Genomic DNA, 23692 nt, shown 5'->3' with positions numbered 1-23692 from the left:
GGGGGTGGAGATTCTGTGTGGATTATAGGGCAGTTAACCAGGTGACCGTTCCGGACAAGTTTCCAATTCCAGCCATTGATGAATTAGCAGGCGTGACAGTGTTTTCGAAACTTGATTTGAAGTAAAGTTATCACTAAATCCGAGTGAAACCAGAGGACACACATAAAACTGCCTTCAGGACACATAAGGGACACTATGAGTTTGTGGTAATGCCCTTCGGCCTCACCAATGCACCTGCTACTTTTCAAGCAGTGATGAATGACGTTTTCAAACCTTATTTACGAAAATTTTTGCTGGTTTTCTTTGATGATATACTAATATATAGTAAGGAGATGAGCGACCATGTGAAGCACCTCAGCCTTACTCTGCAAATCCTTTTAGACAATCAATTGGTGGTCAATAAAAAAAAATGTAAGTTTGGGCAGTCACAGTTGGAATACTTAGGGCATGTGGTCTCAGCTCAGGGTGTGTCGGTTGATCCTTCTAAGATTGAGAGTATCATCAAATGGCCGAAACCGAGAGACGTCAGGGCACTCAGAGGGTTTTTGGGATTGACGGGGTATTATCGTTGATTTGTTCGAGATTACGAAAAAATTGTCTTGCCACTCACTGCCCTATTAAAGAAAGATTCGTTTGTGTGGAATACAGCAGCTCAAAGGGCTTTTGAGGAATTAAAACGACTCATGACCAATGTTCCTGTTCTCCGGATGCCTAACTTTACAAAGGAATTTGTCCTGGAGACCGACGCTTCCGAAAGTGGATTAGGGGCTATGCTGATGCAAGAAGGACGTCTGATTGCTTTTCTCAGCAAAGGCTTATCTTTAAATTCTAAGTTGAAGTCAGTTTTTGAAAGGGAATTAATGGCGATAGTACTGGCTGTGCAAAAGTGGCAGCATTACTTGTTGGGTAGACGTTGTGTTATTCGGACGGACCAGTGCAGTCTTCACTTCCTCACTGAGTAGAAATTATTAAGTGAAAATCAGCAAAAATGGGTTATCAAATTGTTGGAGTTAGACTTCATCATTCAGTATAAACCCAGCGCTCAGAACAAGGCAGCAGATGCCCTTTCGCGGATGCCAGACACGGTAGAACTTCATGCTGTTTCTGTGAGTTACTTTTCGAGACTAGATGGTTTGGAAGATGCCATTCAAGGTGATGATAAGTTACGGGGAATAATGCAGTAGCTCCTGATAGACCCCAATAGTCATCATCTCTTCAAGTTACTGGGCCGCCATCTGCTGTACCATAACAGATTGGTATTGCCTAAATCTGGACCTCACATCTAGAAAATTTTACAAGAATTTCATGCATCGCCCATCGGAGGCCATTCGGGATTCTTCCGAACATATAAGCGGCTAACAAGCGTGGTATTTTGGGAAGGAATGAACATGATATCAAAGAATTTGTGGCCGCTTGCCCGGTTTGCCAACAAAATAAATATGATGGCATGAGTCCAGCGGGTTTGCTTCAGCCGCTACCGATTCCTAACCAAGTGTGGGAAGACGTATCTATGGATTTCATCATGGGGCTTCCGAAAGCTAATGGGGTTGATACAATTTTCGTCGTAGTGGATCATTTGACTAAATATAGTCATTTTTAACCCTCAAACATCCCTACACAGCCAAGATGGTTGCTGATTTGTTTATCAAAAAGGTGGTTCGCCTACATGGGTTTCCCCGTACCATTGTCTCCGATCGGGATAGAGTCTTCATGAGCAACTTTTGGAGTGAACTGTTTAAACAATCAAGGACCCAATTACATATGAGTTTGGCATACCACCCACAGACAGATGGTCAGACAGAGGTAGTAAATCGTTGCTTAGAAACGTATCTCAGATGTTTTGTCAATCGCCAACCCCAATCATGGCCAAAATGGGTTCCATGGGCAGAATTTTGGTTCAACACTACTTATAACCGCTCCACCGGAATGTGTCCCTTTAAGGCTCTCTATGGCCGAGAGGCCCCAACAGTGTTGCGTTATTCAGACCACACTTCCGTCGTCAACAAAGTTGACTAGCAACTCCAGCAGCGCAACCAGGTTCTTGACGAGTTAAAAGACCATCTCCTCAAGGCCCAACATCGCATGAAGACTTTCGCGGACAATCATCGCCGAGAAGTTACATTTGAGGTAGGGGAATCTGTCTATTTAAAGTTACAGCCATACAGATTACGGTCCCTAGCCCGTTGATATAATGAGAAGCTCAGTCCACGGTTTTATGGTCCATTTGTCATCACGAAAAAAATTGGGGCAGTCGCATATAGGCTGGCACTACCATCTTCGGCACGTATTCATGATGTTTTTCATGTTTCGCAGCTGAAAAAAGCTACCTTTCCTATACCCAATAGTCAACCTCTACCAGCTGGCCTCAATGAAGAACTTGAACCTGAAGCTGTTCTCCAGAAAAGGAAACTCATCAACGGACAGTGGGAGGTGCTGATTCAATGAACAGGTTTACCTCTCTTTGAAAACACTTGGGAGGATTTTGAAACTATTCTCAGCCAGTTTCCTTCTTTCCACCTTGAGGACAAGGTGGTTCTCCTTGGGGAGGGTAATGATGAGTAACCAAAGGGAAGGGTTCACCGTAGGAAGAAGTGGGGTAAGAAGCAGGGGAATAATTGCCATATAGGAGCTTAGAAGAATTTGTTATGAAGGGACAGGTGGCCTGAGGGGATTGGAGAGAGGAGAAATTCTGTTAGGAGTAAACTTAGGTGCCAGGAGGGAATAAAGGGGGGAGAGGAGAAAAGGGAGAGGGATTGAAAAAGTTGATTAAGAATTGGAAAGGGAGGTGACTGACCCTCGAAGTCAGTATTATCATTTTGTTTTCTCTTTTTATAGTTAGCTTAATTTGATGGATTCTCATTTGTGGAATATTATGTAAACAGGGTCTGGGTATATTATTCGGATGTACTGTTTTGCTGCTATTAATATAGAGATTCCTTGTTTTGATTGTGATCTGGATTGGAACTGTAGCTAGATTGTAGTGTTATTTGATAAATTGCAGGTCAGGTTCTCATCAATTACCCACAACTTCTTTGGTGAATGAAGCTACTGTTTATGGAAGAGAAGAAGATAAGGAAGCAATAATTGAATTGTTGTTGAGAGATGAAGATAAGTCTGATGGAGTTGCTGTAATTCCTATTGTTGGAACAGGTGGAGTGGGCAAGACAACTCTTGCCCAGCTTGTGTACAAGGATGTTAAGGTGAAAAGTCATTTTGACCTTAGTGTTTGGGTTTGTGTTTCCGATGATTTTGATGTCATTAGGGTAACAAAAACTATTCTCCAATCCATTTCTAGTGAGACAGTTGATGCTAGTGATTTAAATTTACTATAAGTTAGATTGAAGGAGAAACTATTTAGAAAGAAGTCTTTGATTGTTTTGGATTATGTTTGGAATGAGAATTATGATGATTGGGGTTGTGTTGTGACATCCATTTGAAGTGGGCAGCATGGGCAATAAGATTGTTGTTACAACTCGCAATCAAGGAATTTCAACGATGATGGGAACTCTTCCAACTTACATGTTGAAAGAAGTTGGAAGAGTTGTCACATAATGATTGTTTGTGTGTGTTCACTCAACACTCATTGGGGACACAAGACTTTAGCGAGCATCTAACCTTGAAAATAATCAGTGAGCAAATTGTGAAAAAGTGCAATGGCTTACCATTGACAGCTAAAACCCTTGGCGGTCTCTTACGCGGTAAATATGATCCAAATGATTGGAATGACGTGCTAAATAGCACAATATGGGATTTGCCTGAGGAAAGCAGTGGCATTTTACCTGCTCTTAGACTAAGTTATCATTACCTTCCTTCACATTTGAAATGCTGCTTTGCATATTACTAAATATTTCCAAAAGGTTATGCTCTTCGGAAGGAGGAGATAATTTTGCTATGGATGGCTGTGGGGTTCTTGCAACATGAAATCAGTGGGAAGCAAATGGAAGAGCTAGGTCTCAAATGTTTTTGTGATCTACAATCAAGGTCATTTTTTCAACATTCAAGAGATACTTCTCGGTTCAAGATGCATGACCTCATCAATGATCTTGCTCAATGGGCTGCGTAAGAAATATGCTTTATGATTGAGAACATTCAGGAGATAAATAAGCAACAGAAAATTTTGAAGAATATTCGCCATTTATCTTTCATTGGTAAAGAATACGAGGGCATTAAAAAGTTTGAGCCCCTCTATCACATCAATCATTTACGAACATTCTTACCAAGAATGGTGCCACACCCTGGAAATTGCTTCTTGGCTCCTAATGTTCTTACTCATTTGGTGCCAAAACTACAGCGCTTAAGGGTCTTATCTTTTTATGGATATCGGATTTCAGAGTTACCAAATGAAATTAGCAATTTGAAACAGTTACGATATCACAACCTTTCTTATACAAAAATCGAAACTCTGCCGGGATCAGTCAATCATCTTTACAATTTACGGACACTCATAACAGAATGTTGTTACTCTCAAAAGAGACTATGTTCAGACATCAGGAACTTGGTTAATTTGCGTCATCTCAACACTTCTTACGCATTTTTATTGGAAGAAATGCCTTTGAGTATTGGTAAGTTAACTTCTCTCCAAACATTATCAGATTTTGTTGTAGGTAAAGGCATTGCCTCCAGATTAGGAGATTTGAAGTCCTTAAAGCATCTCCAGGGCACATTAAGGATTTCAAGATTGGAGAATGTAAATGAGGCTACAGATGCCAAGGAAGCTGACTTGAATGGGAAGAAGAGCCTTAATGTACTACTGTTGGAATGGACTATCACTGATAATTGCAGGAGGNGTTAAGGTGAAAAGTCATTTTGACCTTAGTGTTTGGGTTTGTGTTTCCGATGATTTTGATGTCATTAGGGTAACAAAAACTATTCTCCAATCCATTTCTAGTGAGACAGTTGATGCTAGTGATTTAAATTTACTATAAGTTAGATTGAAGGAGAAACTATTTAGAAAAAAGTCTTTGATTGTTTTGGATAATGTTTGGAATGAGAATTATGATGAGTGGGTTGCGTTGCGACATCTATTTGAAGTGGGCAGCATGGGCAATAAGATTGTTGTTACAACTCGCAATCAAGGAATTTCAACGATGATGGGAACTCTTCCAACTTACATGTTGAAAGAAGTTGGAAGAGTTGTCACATAATGATTGTTTGTGTGTGTTCACTCAACACTCATTGGGGACACAAGACTTTAGCGAGCATCTAACCTTGAAAATAATCAGTGAGCAAATTGTGAAAAAGTGCAATGGCTTACCATTGACAGCTAAAACCCTTGGTGGTCTCTTATGCGGTAAATATGATCCAAATGATTGGAATGACGTGCTAAATAGCGCAATATGGGATTTGCCTGTGGAAAGCAGTGGCATTTTACCTGCTCTTAGACTAAGTTATCATTACCTTCCTTCACATTTGAAATGAAGCTTTGCATATTACTTAATATTTCCAAAAGGCTATGCTTTTCGGAAGGAGGAGATAATTTTGCTGTGGATGGCTGTGGGGTTCTTGCAACATGAAATTAGTGGGAAGCAAATGGAAGAGCTAGGTCTCAAATGTTTTTGTGATCTGCAATCAAGGTCATTTTTTCAACATTCACGAGATACTTCTCGGTTCAAGATGCATGACCTCATCAATGATCTTGCTCAATGGGCTGCGTAAGAAATATGCTTTATGATTGAGAACATTCAGGAGGTAAATAAGCAACAGAAAATTTTGAAGAATATTCGCCATTTATCTTTCATTGGTAAAGAATACGAGGACATTAAAAAGTTTGAGCCCCTCTATCACTTCAATCATTTACGTTCTTACCAATAATGGTACCACACCCTGGAAATTGCTTCGTGGCTCCTGATGTTCTTACTCATTTGGTGCCAAAACTACAGCGCTTAAGGGTCTTATCTTTTTATGGATATCGGATTTCAGAGTTACCAAATGAAATTAGCAATTTGAAACAGTTACGATATCTCGACCTTTCTTATACCAAAATCGAAACTCTGCCGGGATCAGTCAATCATCTTTACAATTTACAGACACTCATAACAGAATGTTGTTACTCTCTAAAGAAACTATGTTCAGACATCAGGAACTTGGTTAATTTGCGTCATCTGAACACTTCTCACGCATTTTTATTGGAAGAAATGCCTTTTGAGTATTGGTAAGTTAACTTCTCTCCAAACACTATCAGATTTTGTTGTAGGCAAAGGCATTGGCTCCAGATTAGGAGATTTGAAGTCCTTAAAGCATCTCCAGGGCACATTAAGGATTTCAAGATTGGAGAATGTAAATGAGGCTACAGATGCCAAGGAAGCTGACTTGAATGGGAAGAAGAGCCTTAATGTACTACTGTTGGAATGGACTATCACTGATAATTGCAGGAAGACAGAGATCGAGACGAGTGTGCTGGACATGTTGCAACCTCATATAAATCTGAAAGAGCTCATTATCCGGGGTTATGGTGGTACAAAATTTCCTAGTTGGTTAGGAGATTCCTCATTCTCAAATTTAGTCCTCTTAAGATTTGAAGATTGTAGCAGATGTACTTCATTGCCACCAGTGGCACAATTACCCTCGCTCAAGTGCCTTGTAATCACAGGAATGGGTGGAGTAAAGAGAGTGGGCTCAGAGTTCTATGGAAATGGTTGCTCGAATTATTTTCCATCGCTAGAGTCTCTTACTTTCAAGGATATGAAAGAATGGGAAGACTGGATTTCTCATGGACCTGATCTAGAAGCTGAGGGTTTCTCTAACCTGAAAGAGCTTTTTATTGTAAACTGTTCTAAACTGGTAGGAAGATTGCCAGAACATCTTCCTTCTTTGGAAAGGCTTGTCATTAAAAGTTGCAGACGATTGCTGGTGTCAGTTCCACTTCTTCCAAGACTCTGTAGATTGGAGATTGATGGATGTAAAGAGATAACGGTGAGAAGCACAATGAAGCTCAGCTCATTTTATTCAGTAGTTCTTTCTGATGTTTCAAGTCCTGTGATTCTAGACCAGTTTATGCGAGGGTTGTGGCAAGTAAAAGATCTAAAGATTGTTAGTTGTAAAGAGCTAACATCTTTATGTCAGAATGGACTTCAATTGCTGCAAAAACATTAGCAGCCTTGATCAACTGGTCATTGGACACTGTCCCCAACTTCTATCCTTGGCGGCGGAGGAAGAAGAAGAGCATCAGCAGCAATTGTTGCCTTGTAAACTTCAGTATCTAGAACTGAGAGATTGCAATTGCCTTGTGAAGTTGCCACAAGCATTGCTCAACATTACTTCTCTCAGAAAGATTTATATCACAAAGTGCCCGAATCTTATTTCATTTCCAGAGGTTGGTCTCCCTTGGCAGTTAAGAGTAGTCGAAATTGTCGGATGCAAAAAATTGAAATCCTTACCTGAGGCATGGATGAACAAAAACAACATATCTCTTGAAAGTTTATCTATTGGCTCATGTGATTCTTTATTATACATTTCAGAACCCATCTTCCTATGAATCTAAAGAGGTTGAAGATATCGTTTTGCATGAATTTACAGNAAATTAGAATTAAACGCATAGTTATTAATCTTCAAATAAATGATTTAAAATTCTCAAATTTTTTATGAGAATTTGAAATATGAAATGAGTATTATGCACTTAACTTTATATTGAATTAATTTATATTGAGAAAATGAGAAAATCTTACAATTTAAGAAAATTCAAGACTTATTTATAGACATGGTATGAAGAAAGAGAAAAATAATCATCCATCTCGATGTTATAGCGATTGAGAGTCATTTTGACCAACCAGAACTGTTTCCCTCACCTTGACAATTGTTGACTGTCCCATAAAATTTTACGATGAAGTCAACTTTTAGACCTCCTTTTAACGATTTTACATGAAGAACAACAGTAGGAAATCGTCCAAAGTTGTAATTATAAAGGAGTTCATCATCTTCAAACTCTTGATTGTTTAACTTGATTGTTAGTCGGGCGACTTTCATCTTTAAAATCGCTCCAATGAATCCCTTCAAATCAAGAACGGGTTTGAAGATCGTCAGATTGAGTGTGTGTGTGTGTGTTGTCTGATCATCATCAGTGATGACCAATCTCAATGGAGACATGATAATAAAATCACAAAAAGGAAGAAAAATTGTAGTTCTACTTAAGTGTGTGTATATAATTATGTATTATTCATTGGCAATGTTAATTATATATTGTTCATTGGCAATGTGTTTTGTGGAAACATTTTATGTTTATTTCAAATAATTAAATCTTATTTTGCGTGTGATTTTTTGTGGTTGATATTGCTATGTTGACCAACTGTATGAATTGACTTACACAAAATACGGCAAAAATAATGGAATTTAAAAAACTAATATGATTTTCATGTGAATATTTTTTGGCATATATAGAATTAGGAGAAAATAAAATAAATATACGCATTACACATTCAAAAATGAATATCAATAAATATGTTGAATTTGTAATATATAAAGTGTTTATTTAAATTTGAATTTGTAGTGTGTAATGTGTTCATTAAATTTAGTGTTGTTTGTGTAAGTAATTTTCCTTTTTCTAAAGGGGTATTTTTGTCTTTTCAAAAATCAGTTTTATTTTAATATTTTAATTATTTAAAAAATATTAAAAAGTGAAGAATTGTCCAACAGAGTCGCCTACCAGATAGCATTGTCGATTCTAATGGCCATCGCCAGAAGCGAGTCCTACGACACCGTTGGCACCATGGCGTAGATCGGGCGACAATCTACCCAACAGTGGTAATAGGGAGTATGTCGGCAACCTTGTTTCCTAGACATTTTAAGAACTTAAAAAATTGGTACCCATAAATGTAACTTTCAAATTTTAGCCGTCAAAATAAATTTTCTAGCTCGCTATCATAATTATTTAGTTATCGAGTTAACTTTTTATGGACACTCATCTATGTACACATTAATTTATGTACAAAAGTTGTTGTAGCTTGTGTCATTCTTCTTTTACGGAAATTAAAACCTTCTACTCTTAGATTTTGAAATAAAAATATTTATAAATATTGTTAATTTAGTTCTTGATTTAAAAATAATAAATGTTCGAAAAAAAGTCAACCTCCTTTGCATGAATTAAATCCTACATCATCATCTAAAAAAGTTACATTTACTTGAAATTTGTCAATCACACATCCATATATTTAAAAAAATAATGTTACAATTCAAACCTAACATAACTCCAACATATATATATATTCATTCAATTTACTTTCCAACTGATGCATCCTTTATCGATTTAATAATTAGTAAAATGCATCACCAACAAAATCATTTTAGAAAATATTGTTAAATCTTTGTTAGTGTTCTTGCATATAAATATAAAAATGAAAATATTGAAATTAAATCTGAAGAGTTAATATTACTTTATGTAAATAAGGTTAATTTAGAATGAAAAAAATTAATGCTTTTAATTGATTAATTAAAAAAGAGGTTAAAGTCTTTTGGAAAGTATATAAATGAACCTTATCTTGTAATTAATTTCTTTTTCCATATTTAGTAGATAAATAAATATTTTTCCATAATAATAATGGAAAGTAGTTGTAATTCACACAACTGGAGTTTAATAGAACCTTTTGTTATTGTTCTTTTTTTTTTTTAAATCAAGTTTTTATGTTTAAAGATTAAATGTATATATGTAGAATATCAATAGTTAAGAGATTGTGATAAATAGTTAGATTTAGTAAATATATTTAAAATATTATTTTGAGAAATTATTACTGGTAATTGAAACCATGAAGTCAAAAATTATTTTTTTATTTTAATTAAGTTTCTTTAAGTCATATAACTATACAATTAAAAAAATTATTGGAAACATTAATCAGTTATGTTTGGGTATTCATTTTTGTTAATATAACATTTAAAAATTATTATGCATTAACTGTAGAATAAGCAGTATTTATATTAGCTTCTGTTATCATCATTCAGTGGGAACAATATACTATGAATCTTTTATCGATTTTATTAATAATATAACTATTTATATATATAGTTCTATTTTTTTCCTTGAGGAATACCAAGTTCCTTTTCTTTAGCAATAATCAGAGATTCACGTTTCCGTAAATCGAATATTACATGCACGGTTGAGCCTATTATTTCTAACAAAGCATTCATTATATCTCTGTTCATCACTCTAGCAGTGTTGAGTTTGTCCAACGTGACTTTAAGGTTTTCTACCATCTGACGTTGCTGCTTGACTTGTTAAAAATAAAAAAATGGACATGTAAAAGTAGATATGTAGAATGAATATAAGAGTAATCAGTTGATGTTATTTACTACACGCTTCTGTTTGTTTGGATTTTGGATTGACAATAGTTGGTCTTTTGTCTTCCATTTGTTAATGGTATCTGTGTGAAATGAAAGAAATATTTGAAGGTGTATGGATTGTTGAGTTCTCTACTCTTATATAGCTTTAGATGTCATTAAGTAATATTATATGATAATTAATTATTACAACAACTGTTCGTGTTATGTTCAATGTAATTAGATTATTGCTAATTAATATGACTTTTGATATTTTTTAGTAAGTGTTTGCATGTTATTGGTTATGGTTATTTTGATTTAAATGTTTTATTGTTATTGGATGAGTTTAAAATTTTCAGATTTATATTAAATGTTAAATGATAATACATTTTATAAAAATCATTTTTCGTTATTATGTTTGATATTTTTGTTTAATTGAATGTGAAGGGGTAAAGATATATTAATATTAATAATAATTAATTAAATGTGAAGGGGTACAAATATATTAATATTAATTAATAATAATAATTAATATGCATGAATGAATGTTGAATATTAATGAATTAATAAAGTGTATTATTGAATTTCATGAATGTGAACAAATATGTTGTATCTTTATCAAATTAAAAGAGGAATGTGAAAGATCTTAAATTAAAAGAGGAATGTGAAAGATTTGTATTGAATACATTAATTTAATGTATGCGAATAATTTCTATTACAGCAATCTCTTAATATTCATGGAAATCAATAACATATATGTGAAATATTAGTAATTTATCAAATTAAAAGAGAATGTGAAAGATCTCAAATTAAAAAAGGAATGTGAAAGATTTGTATTGAATGCATGTGAATAATCCCTATTATAGCAAGCACAATAAACAGCAAACACGTGGACCAATTAACGACATCTTGCATAACGATCATATATCAATCCTACGTGGCGTCAGAAGAAGCAGTTTTGTGAAAGATCTCAAATTAAAAGAGGAATGTGAAATATTTGTATTGAATACATTAATTGAATGCATATGAATAATCTCTATTATAGCAAGCCCAATAAACAACAAACACGTGGACCAATTAACGACATCCTACATGACGATCATATATCAATCTTACGTGGCGTCAGAAAAAGTAGTCTGCTTCAGCATTATATTAATATATATATTATAAAAAGCCCTTTATTACAAACTCTCTGATAACGGGTACTTAATATTTTTCAATGATAACATATGCACTTCATAATAAGTGCTCTTACATGAAGGATTGTGTACAACCCATACAAACTCGAAAATTTGACCCGGACCAAATCGATCTAAGCAGGTTGGTTCGGTTTTGCAAGAGTGTTCATATATATTACATAGGTACAAAAAAGAGAAATCAATTTTTTTGTGGTTCGATTCAACGTACATAAAACAAAACCGATCCCAAACCCAAACACTCGATAATTTGGGTTACAAGGTAAATGAATAAATCGTAAAATTTTTGCCAAATTAATTGATATGGGTTTTATATAATTAGTAGCCAATCAAGGGTCTTCAATGAGAGCTAACAATGAGATTGCTCTTCTTGCAATCAAAACCTCCTCTTAAGACAAAATTTCTGAGTATATATTTGCATCGTTTAGTAATATATTCTTATTTTTATTCTCATTAATGCAGTGTAATATTATATAACTTAACGTTTAATGTAAACTTTCTATCATGTTAGGTAGAATAAGAAACACTTTGATATACCGTATGACAGTGATGATGCTAATTCAAGAAGAAAATAGGAGATAGAATTATAGAGCCCACCAAGAAATTGTGAAAAGCAGAAGATTCAGCATTTGTTTCATCAGGCAAAAGTTTCTTCTTGTTGACAAGTGCCTCAATGAAGTTTGTACTATCAAATGATAAAAAATGGACCTTCATTTCTTCTCCCAAGTGACAGAAATTGTAAATTCTCAGCATATATAGGAAGCCATTGAACTACTAAATCAACTCTGCATGTTATAAAGTAAATAACGGAATCAAAAACCTAAAGCTGTGAAATGCTTTCCATTTAAACATCAATTAAAAAAAAAATGAAGAAAGAATAAAGATTAATGAGAAAGCATAACTAACCATTGGTTAAGGTTCTTCGACTACTCTCCTAATGCCATTCTACCTCTTTCCTGTAACCTGAAAATTTGATGAAATTCTAAACTTAAAATAGAAAATTACATGACTTAGTACTATTATTTTAGAAAGAATTACTTAAAACATTATCAGAAAGTTGATATATGGCATGTGGGGTTATGACCTTCGAGGAGTGCAGACATTGCTATAAAAAATCCTGCAGACTCTTAACGATGGAAGCTCACCGAATTGCAAATGTGAAAACCAGGGAGTGAGCACTTGTTTCATCAGGTAGATTCTCTTTTTGTTACAAGTGCCTTGACCAATTTCTATGGCCTCCAGTATTTACTCTGTCAATCTTAAATTCTGCACATATATCAAAGAAATAACACAACCACTAACATAACATTGCGATATGCTTTCTAATTGAGGAATAAGAAAGGAAGAAAGAACAGAGAGCTGCGTTAAGAAAGCATAACTATCCATTAATTAAGTTCTTCGACTACTCTCCTATTACCATTCTTCCTCTCTTCCATAAGGCAAATTGCTTCACTGAGACAGTAAATATTTTTCAAGATGAAAGTAGGAGATTGAAATAAACAGCATCAAATGCTAGCCTACCAAGTAAATTTGAAGACCAAGGTTTAAGCAATTGTTTCATCTTGTAAATTTTCTTTCTGCTTACAAGTGCCTCAATCAAGTTTTCTTCAGTGCATGATGTAATTTCATCCTCCATTGCTACGGCCTCAAATGGGAAAATTGAAATTCTCAGCATAGTTAGCGAACATCAAGAAATAACAGAACCAGCTTTCTTCAGATATGCTTTCATATTAAACATCAAGCATTAAAGAAAGAACAGAGAGCAACTTTGAGAAAGCATAACCAACCATTAATAGTTCGTTCAGCAACTCTCCAAAAACCATCCTTCCTCTCTTTCATACCGCAAAATGCATCTCTGGAACAGTAAATATTTTGATGAAATATGAAACCTTAAATAGAATATTTTAAAGAAATTTTTTAATATCTAAAATCATGTTTTAAAATTTAGTTATCTTATAGTAATAATTTTCTCAATTCACGGGACCTTTATTGCTTTGACCTGGGGTATTTCCTCTATTGATCTGTGAATGAAATTGCAAATTCTCAGGATAGGTAAGCCCAAATAGTAAATCAGTTCCGCATATTAAAGAAATAACTGAATCAGAAAACAAATGTTGTGAAGTGCTTTTAAACATCACAAATGAAGAAAGAGGAGAAATTTATAACCAAAATTAAATGAGTTCCTCCTAACACCTATTATTTCCTTCTTCCAGAAGACAAAATGCTGCACTAAACAATGACTATTTGTTGAAATTTGAAGCTATAAATAGAATATTACATGCCTTAGTGTAAAAGAGAAAAACAGCACCTAAACATTATCAGAAAATTGATGTAAGGAAAGTGGGTTTATCACCTTTAAGAATTAAGATATACGTACGGCCATAGGTAGATATTTCCAAATCTGTCAACTTTTTCCACCATGATACCTCAATCTGCAAATTTTTGCACAGAGAATTTGATGCCTGGTTTCAATAAGCTGAAAGAGAACTAATGTCTTCACATAGGAATCTTATGGTCAAGAAAAAGAATACAAGAACCAAGAAAACATTAACAATAGATGACATACCTTAAACTTCTTAATGCACAATAATTCAACCTTGATTCTTTTGCAAATTCAGGACATCTTAAACTTGGCTCACTGCATCAAAATGAACATATCAAAACCAAGTTTAATTAGCTAGAGAGAACGTCTTTTTCAATGTCCCCACTAAGTAGACAGATAACCAAGAAAACAAACCTATCTAAATGAGTTATCAAATGATGTCATAGAGGGCATCCACTGTAATTTGAGAAGCTCCCTGATAAAATAGCAACCAACAGTAAGAGAAACAGTTCTGAATAAAAATTAAAGGACTTACAGAACCAGTAATAAAGCTTTGATGTACTTTCTAGTTTAAACATGAAGAAAAAAAAGAGAAGTGAGAAAGGATAACCAACCATTTGAGTCCTTTTGAGTACATAATCTCCTACATTTATGATTTATCCCTCCTCTGTTCCATATTTGTTCTACGGTAGAAATCTGAAACCGTGGTCGAATAGAAATTTGCATGGCTTAGAAGAAAAAAATTGCATAAACGATATTAGATGATTATTCTATGAAAAATTGAGTGTGGACATCGCTCATAGAAGATATTTCCAGGTCTGTCAAATTTTTCCAGCATGATAGAAATTCTGTAGATGAAAATTTGTTCTTTTAAAGAAGCGCTTTGGAGATAGAAATATAGATGAGATGCTACTCACCAAGTAAATGTGGAAACCAAAAGATTTAGCACTTGTTGTTTCATGTGAAGAAATTTCTTTTTGAACAAGTGCCTACATGAAATTTCTACCATTGAATGATAATAACTTGTCGTTCATTGCTTTGCCCGGGAGTATTTCCTCTGTTGATCAGTCCCAGAAATAAACAGAATATTAAAGAAATGACATAGGGATCAGTAAGAAAGCATAGCCAACCATTAACTGAGTTCCTTCGACTACTCTCCTCACGCCATTCTTCCCGTCTTGCTTACCGCGTAATGCTGCACAGAGACAATTTTCCAGGCCTGTCAACTTTTTCCACCGTGGTTCAGAGTTCTGCAGAGGGAAAATTGAGGCATGGTTTCAGTAAGTTCAAAGAGAAAAAATGTCTTAACATAGGTAACTTGCCTCACGACTGAATAAGAGAAACCTCAAGTGAGTCCTCACAACCCACCATTTGCGTTCTTTTGAAACTTTAATGGTATATGAATAAAAGAAAACATTAAATTTTTCACTTGATGATAAAAGAAAACAAATTGTGTATATGAATGAATCATAAACTTCTCAAAGACATTATCTACAGAATCAATCAAAATAAAACAGACATCTTAGCAATTATTGGAAATTATTTTAAAAAGAAAGTGCTTTTCAAAGACGAAATAACATCTGACCGTCATCAGGTTGTCTTCAACAATCTTCTCCTCCTCATAAAAGACTGGTGATGATGGACGGCCACGGTTATACAGAAGAGTGAGTATATAAATTGACAAGGAAACCAGAGATGGCATGATTGTAATATCATCTTCTTCTCCATTTCTTGTAGTCTCATAATCCCACTCCTCCCATTCATCCATATACTGAAAAGTGAGAGTTTTCAATTTGGGGAAGAAAATAAAAGAAGATGATGTGCCATCACTTTCAATTCCCAAAAATTCATTACTCACTCTTTTCACACTCTTCATCGCCCATATTGAAAACGATTCAAGGGATGGCAATTTTCCCAAGGGAGGCAAATGCTTATAGTTTATGCAGTTACGGAGTGTTAAGTGACTGAGGTTGGTTAAGGACATCATCCAGTTGGGCAAAATAGTGTCGCCTCTGTATTTATCTAGCCGTAATTTCTCCAAATTTAAAGATGGTTGTAGGATTCCAAGAAGTGCTTCATCATCTTCATTTGTCCTCTCTCCTTCATCTTTTCTAAAATCTAAAGTCAAATGAAGGAGATTTTTCTGGTTCTTAATTTTTGATCTTTTAACCTCGTTCACATCTGATATATTTCCCAGTCCTCTTATATACAACTCTTCAAAGAGGTTAAGGTATTTCAAACCTTCAAGGCTACATGTTTTATTATCATTACCACCACCACCACTTAACACGAATTCTCTTAAGATTCGGAGATTACTCAATCTTTGAATTCCTATTGGGATTTTTCTTAATGACGTGGTCCCATAATTCTCTAGATGCCTTAGTTCTATTAATTTTCCAATCCCTTGAGGTAATTCTTCCATTTCTCTACATTGATTAATGTCTAAAGTTTGCAAATTATATAATCCACATAATGCTTCAGGAAGTTTTCTCATGCGTGAAAAACACAAATTAAGATACCTCAAATGTATCAATTTTCCAACCTCTTTAGGAATGTACTCAATCACATCTACATGCCGCCACGATGGAGCTATGGTTAACACCTTTAAAGATGTCAATTCAACAAATAATTTTGGTAAGATATTAGGAGTCAATTTAACCTGGGAATCATCAAAATTATATAAGAAACTACGAATCCTTCTAAGACTAAAAATGGAATTAGGAAATGAATCCTCTTCATTAATTGTAACCATCAAGTGACAAACGTGCTCATCATAAGAAGAGTTTATGATTGGTTCGTTAAGACCATTAACTTCTTTGTGAAGACATTCATTCTTACTCAACAATTGAGCAAAGTCATGTACTAAATCATGCATCTTACATTTTAAGATATTATTCCGATCGTCTTTTTTGAAATCCTGGAAGAATGAGCGTGATGCTAAGTAGTCAAAATATTCTTGACCAACTATCTCCATTATTTTATTTCCTTCTCCTTTAAGATAACCTTGAGCCATCCATAATTTAATCAAATAATTTTTTCTTATGTTATAGTCCTTTTGGAAAGATGGCACAATATATTAAACATCTTTTAATCATAGAAGGAAAATCATTATAACTCAATAATAATGGCCAAAAAATTTCTTTTTCAAATTCTTCTAGTTTCCATAATTCACTATCTAATATACTTTGCCACTCTTCCCTATGTTTCTTAAAACGCAAGAGACTCTCGATAGTCTTTACAGCAAGAGGCAAACCCTTGCACTTCCTTAAAATTTGCCTACCAATCTCTTCAAATTTTTTACACTCCTCTTGAGACATACCAAAAAATGCTAATTGCCTAAACAACAACCAATAATCTTCTTCAGGCAACTCCTTAACATTGATAATATCAATTGATCCCATCATACGTGCAACCGATTCCTTACGTGTGGTAATCAAAATTTTACTTCCATGAAGACCATTCTTCAAGCAATGATACAACGGTTCCCATTTTTTGTAATCCTCGTTCCACACATCATCTAAGACCAAAAGATATTTCTTTCTCACAATAGATTTACTAATATGTTGAAGAAGTGATTCGTATTCAACTACATTCAAAGCAAAACTTTCTAAAGCCTCAATAATTGCTCTAGCAATCCTATACTCATCAAAAGGCTTAGATACACATACCCATATTTTTTTCTCAAAATTGTTTATCACCTCATTGTCTTTATATGTAAATTGAGCAAGAGTGGTTTTACCAATTCCTCCCATCCCTATAATAGGGATGACAGGAAGGTGTTCTTCACTACTATCACATAACTTATGTACTAAACTATTCTTGTCGTCAACTCGACCACATATCTCAGACACATCAACAAACGAGGTGCTTTGTAGTCGTTCTGACTTTTCAATGCTTCTAATCGTGTTAAAAGCATACTTATCTTTTTGTTTCGCAATGTCATCTAGATTTTCAGTTACATCTTTTATCTTCATTGCAATGCCATGATGTAAACTAACTTGTTTGAAAGAAAAGCAAGAGGAGGGAAAGGAGAAACACACCTTCTTAGGAACAGCATCATCTTCAAGTCTCTCAATTTGCAGTTTCAACATGGCGTAGTTCCACTCATCCAACACATCTTCAATGTCATAGGATACGTGTTTGAGCCGATCTAACCAAAGACTTACAGTTTTCTCCTTCATTTGTCTTTCCTCTGCATCAACGAGCACAACTTCAATAGCTTCAAGATTGCTCCTAAGCTTTTTGACTTCTTTGTCGACACCAACAACTAGCTTCACTTCCTATTGTATTTCTTGAGCAATGATTGAACCCAGTTACCTCAAGACAGCGGAAACAATTGCTTCAGCCATGATCAAAGATGGTAACTATTTGAATGAGAAAAGAACCGAAGAAAATTATGAGTTATTCGAGAGGTGCTTGTAGCTGTGGAAATGAAAATGATGATCCTTCGAATTCTCTAAGACACAGACTTTTCAGAGTGAGAAAATTAGAGGAAGGAGTCCCCACCCACCACCCACGTTGGATAGATAGTTGTGATTCAAAGATGACGCAGACGGAATATGCATGGCCCCAGCTCTGTGATATTCTGTCACCCACCAAATAGTAAAAGAATGGATTGCCCATCAACTCCGGTGCCTAGAAACTTCATTTTAGGAGAACCATACGCATAGGTCAAAAAGCTGAAGCCATCTCAACTTTTCCATATAATTTCAGTCTTGAAACTGCGTTTTTACATTCACATTCCCTTTGTCATATATGGAGCGACCCATCTAATCTTTGATTGGTTACTTTCTTGACTTTACGAACCCCTAGGGCTACACACACTGTTTTGTAATGAAATCTCTAATTATAAGCGTCGGATCAAAGATGTAATGATGGTAATTAGTTAACGAGACTGAGAGATTGAAATAGACGTGAGAGTAAGTTGATAAACGTGTTGGGTGTGCGGATAATAAAAGGGGGGGGGGGGGGGGGGGGGGGTGTAAAAGCATCAATGGAGAAAATTAAGGAAAGATGCTAACCAGACCAAGCCCACATTTCAGTAAAGAAAAATGTTATATCCACCAAAAAATTACACCAAAAAATTGCACAAAACACGTAGAGGCCTCCAAGTTGGATGATTAAATACTGACATAAATAGACGACCGTCCAACGATTTTGGACGATCGTCCATACATCCTGGACGGTCGTTCATAGTGGAATGGAAGACCGTCCATAAAAAATTGTTTTGTTTAAAAAAAAAAAAAAACAATGGACGCCCGTCCAAATTTTATGGACGAGCGTCCAGTTAATATGGACGTCCGTCCCTTACATTTGGACGAGCGTCCATTAGGAATGGACACTTGTCCCTTACATTTGGATGGGCGTCCATTAGGGAATAGACGCCCGTCCATACTTTAAAAACAAAAAAACTATTCTAAACACCTCTTCTCTTCCTCGCTTTCTCAGACTCCAGTTGCTGCTCCAAGCCCAACTGCTTAGTTAATCTGATAAAACTGTGGAAAAATTATACCGTCGGATAGGGCCATTTGTTGTGGACACTCCACCAATCAAACAAGATTTGCCTAGCTTCTTTCAGTAGTTTTCCCTTTTTCTTCTTCTTAGAAAACTCATGCTTCAAGGTGCTAATATAACCACCATATTTACGGAAGAGTTTGTCATTAAGCTCACGGTCCCCGGGTGGCGTCCGGGAACATTCAGGAGCCTCACTCTCACCCCCACTATAATCTTCATCAAATGATCCAACACCTCCATCTACTAACAAGAGAGATATTAATAAATAAGAAAATGCCAAACATCCTAAACATATTCATTTACTTCTGCATTGTCCATGTTAAAGAATCATGCATGAAAGATGCTTATTTTTCCACTCAAATACTTATCCATGTAGTTTTCCCAAACCTGCTAATCCGCAGAAACAGTTCTGGAAAAAACAAACATTTAAAAAATTCAATTGAAAGCTTCAGCCTGCAAGTGCTTCATATATTGCCCAGAAAATGAAGCACAAAGCCCAGAAAATGAAGCCAAGTAAAACGGAAATGCTTCAAGAGTTGATACTTTTCCATATCAAAATCTCTAACACCACAGTCATTATTTAAGGCAGTGAAATGGACTGCACCACTGGCAATGAAGACAAAGAAAAAGAGAGGAGATGGTTATCTGAAAACAAAACAATTAGATGGACGGGCGTCCATTACATACGGACGGCCGTCCTTACACAATGGACAGGCGTCCATTAATTGTGGACGGGCGTCCATTCCAGATTTTTTTTTAATTTTTAAATTTTTTATTTCATTTACCAATGGACGGGCGTCCTTTAAATATGGACGGGAGTCCATGTTAGTGAACGGTCGTCCATATGTTATGGACGGCCGTTCATTAGAAAAAATTTAATAAGGTCAAATGAGTTGATTGGTCTGAGTTAGTATACATGTAAGCCAGTACAAAATTTCGGTATAAAAACGCCGGTGTCTATAGCATTGTTGTTTAGTAAAAGGTGAGTAAGGTGACCGTGGGTAGAGCCGATAGTTTTTCATATGCTATGACAGGTTGACACGTGTCCAATCAACTAAACTCGGTTGAGAAGCATTAAATTTTAAAGAGGGAACCATCTAATCTCCTGATTGGTTACTTTCTTGACTTTGAGAACACGTGGGGCCGGTTGACTCGTGGAACTACACGCCTCACAAAGAGCAGAAAGCAAAAGGAGTTTTTTTTTTTTTTTTTATTGGTGGCAGGGGTCACACGTGGGAAGGGGAGATGAACCTTCATCATGACGTGTAGAGTTAGAGAGAAAGGGTAAAGGCCAGTTATATTTGTTTTCCTATTCTCAAAATCATATTTTATAATATTCAATTATTTTAAACTCCCATAGGTTTATTAATTTAATTAAACACTCCTAACAAAAATTTTTATAAAGTGACAAAAACACCCCCACCCATCCACATTTGTTAGATTCCGACAACCACCATTGGAAGGTGGTCAGAATCTGACATAACGACGTATTACCTACTGAATCTGGTAGGTAATACGTCGATCTGACCTTTTCTGGCCAGATCCAAGGCTAAAGATCTAGCCATTGAAGGCCAGATCTTTAGCCACATGTGGCCGTCAACGACAGCTAATATATGGCCGTCGTTGATAGTCAACGATGACCATATCTGTGGCCTTCAGTGAGCGCCAGATGTGCCTAGATCTGACCTTTTCCAATCGAATCTGTGGTGGATCTGGCCGAAAAAAGCCATAGCGGCACACGATCGGCCAAATCTGGCCAATCGTGCTCAATGACACCAGATTCCGACAATGGTGGCAGGAATCTAGCAAGTATGGGTTGGTGGAGGTGTTTTTGTCAATTTATAAACTTTTTATTATTATGGGTGTTTAGCTAAATTAACAAACCTAGAAGTTTTTTTGTTCATTTTTAAATTTTACCTTGTAATAATAACCAAACCTAATGTCATTTTGCCGGCTCTTGTCATTTTGTGGGCTCTTGTGCAGCTACGTAATTAATCTTTTCCACAATGTCCATTATTACCATAAGACTAGAGTAAAGCTTTTAAGTTCTAACATATTAATTTCTTTAAAGTTTCCAAATTAAAATTTAATTTAACATATTAATCTTCCAATGAGGACACCCTTACTCACTCTTAATTAATTTCTTGGATGTGGGGATGCCTCTTTAGCTGCTGCAGGGCCTCCTCACATGTGGGGGTCCATTCAAATTTCTTGGATTTCTTGAGCATGGCAAAGAAAATGTGGCACTTGTCAGTAGATCTGGAGATGAATCGACTCAAGGCAGCTACTTGCCCCGCAAGGCGCTAGATGTCTTTGATGCAAGTTGGTGATGATATGTTAAGGATAGTTTGAATCTGGTCAGGGTTGGCTTTTATCCCATGCTGAGTCACCATGTGTCCCAAGAATTTTTCTAATGAGACCCTAAACGAACACTTGGTTGGGTTCAGCTTCATATTGTATTTCCTTAGGATGGCGAATGGTTAGTTGATGTGGTCAAGGTGTTGTTCGGCTATAAGGGACTTGACGAGCATATCATCATTTATACTTCCATGGTTTCTCCGAGGTGTTTGGCAAACATTCTATTGACTAGCCGTTGATAAGTGGCCCCAATGTTCTTAAAACCAAAAGGCATTACTTTGTAGTAGTAGGTTCCCCTCTCTATGATGAAAGTTGTTTTCTCCTAGTCATCTGGGTGCATCAAAAGTTGGTTGTACCCTAAAAAGACATCCATAAAACTTAGGAGTTCTTGACCTGTTGTCGTATCGACCATCATGTCGATATGTGGGAATGGGAAGGAGTCATTGGGGCATACTTTGTTCAAATCTATGAAGTCTATGCAGACCCTCCACTTTTTATTCTTTTTCTTCACAATCACAACGTTTGCCAGCCAGTCGGTGTAGTACACTTCTCTAATCAGTCTATTACTCAGTAGTTTGTCAATCTGTTCATTGATGACCAGTTGCGTTCTAGTGCGAACTTCCTCCACCTCTGCTTCACTGGAAGGTCATCCAGATCTACATAAAGGTGGTGGAAGATTGCCTCGATGTTGACTCCTGTCATGTCCGTGTGGGACCAGACGAAGCAGTTTTAATTTTGTTTAAGGAAGTCTATAAGTCGTTCTCTCATCTCGAGTCTGAGGCGAGAGCCTATCTGGGTCTTCCGATTGGTATAGTCCGAATGTAGCTGTACTTCATCTAACTATTCCATAGATGGTTGATCTGGCATAGTCAGAGGGGTTGGGTGGGACTATAATTGCTATGAAGCATAACCTTTGCCTTTGAAGGCATTTTTGCAGTAGTCTATGGACGCCTTAGGATCGCTCTTGATTTCTCTTACTCCCTATTTTGTTGGAAACCTGATAGTTTGATGGAAGGTGGATGGGACAGCTCGCATATCGTGGATCCAGGGTCAACCCAAAATGACGTTGTACGATGAAGGGCAACCAAGCACTAGGAAGATGGTCTGCTTGTTGACTCCGCTAGCATAGACAGACAAGGCGATTTCACCAATGGTGTACTTCTACTCAGAATTGAACCTGACCAGGATGGTCAGTCATCTGCTGATGTTTGATTCATCCAGTCTCATGGCCTTCACTGCTTCGAGGAAAAGGGTGTTTGTCAAGGATCCCCCGTCTATGAATACTCTCTTGATCAGGATGTTGGCGATCTGGAGGAAGATGACCAGAGCATCGTGATGAGGGGCGGCAAGGGTGATTCGCTCGTCATCTTCAAACTGAATGATTTGGTTGGTATGCACCTGAGGGGATGGATGAATGGACTGAACTTATAGGTGATGTTTGGCTCGGGTGTAGCGTTTGGCTGAGGAATAACTCACCCCACTGATTTTCAAGCCTCCAGAGATAATGGAGCAGAACCCCTTTGATGCTGGTTCACGTGGAGGGGGAGATGTTTCCTTCGAGCTTCTCTAACCGACTGTATTCTTCCATTTATGTGTCAATAGGTCTCGGAGATGTCCCTTTTTCAGTAGTGCTGCAACTTCCAATCTTAAGGCGATGTAATCGGCGATATTATGACCATGGTCACTGTGGAATTCGCACCACTTGGTCGTGTCGCTCTTCGCGTCAAGATTGAGCTTGGTTGGCCACTTCATGATAGGTCCAATTCCTTTCATGATTGTCATAACCTAGGCTGGTTCGATGTTAAGGTTGTACTATAAAGCCTTGAATTGGTTTGATCCGGATGGTTTATTTTCGGCTCTGGTCGGCTAGCGATCATATGGTTTTTTTATTCTGCTCGGATTGCGGGGAGGGGGTTGATAAGTGGGCTCAAACGATCTCGACTCTAGATTTCTTTCATTCCGCCTTTGGTGACGGTCATCATATCTGGCATGCCTCATCTGGTTCACCTCGTCTTCCTCCCGCCTAATTTGGATCACAACTCTGGCTAGGGCATCTTTC

At 36.4% G+C, this 23692-nt stretch overlaps 2 protein-coding genes and 1 pseudogene across 2 annotated transcripts; 2 read left to right on the top strand and 1 right to left on the bottom strand.

The window, feature by feature from the left end:
* The first annotated feature begins 683 nt into the window (after positions 1-683).
* LOC116141352 lies at positions 684-3844 on the top strand (annotated as a pseudogene).
* Positions 3845-5810: 1966 nt separating this feature from the next.
* Positions 5811-7523, top strand: LOC116141351 (putative disease resistance RPP13-like protein 1). The gene is made up of 4 exons (XM_031426863.1): positions 5811-6042; positions 6182-7007; positions 7096-7312; positions 7458-7523. The coding sequence occupies exons 1-4, from the start codon at positions 5811-5813 to the stop codon at positions 7521-7523; spliced, it is 1341 nt and encodes a 446-aa protein (XP_031282723.1).
* A 6668-nt stretch (positions 7524-14191) lies between these two features.
* Positions 14192-23406, bottom strand: LOC116141350 (putative disease resistance protein RGA3). The gene is made up of 6 exons (XM_031426862.1): positions 23205-23406; positions 19274-19515; positions 16946-18041; positions 15347-16764; positions 14892-15011; positions 14192-14236 (listed from the first exon to the last, which is right to left on the bottom strand). The coding sequence occupies exons 1-6, from the start codon at positions 23404-23406 to the stop codon at positions 14192-14194; spliced, it is 3123 nt and encodes a 1040-aa protein (XP_031282722.1).
* Positions 23407-23692: the final 286 nt, after the last annotated feature.

This window comes from Pistacia vera, unplaced genomic scaffold (genome assembly GCF_008641045.1).
Source record: "Pistacia vera cultivar Batoury unplaced genomic scaffold, PisVer_v2 Contig398, whole genome shotgun sequence".
NCBI classification, from domain to species: domain Eukaryota; kingdom Viridiplantae; phylum Streptophyta; class Magnoliopsida; order Sapindales; family Anacardiaceae; genus Pistacia; species Pistacia vera.
Note: the sequence above shows the minus strand (reverse complement) of the source record. Positions and strands in the feature narration are given on the sequence as shown.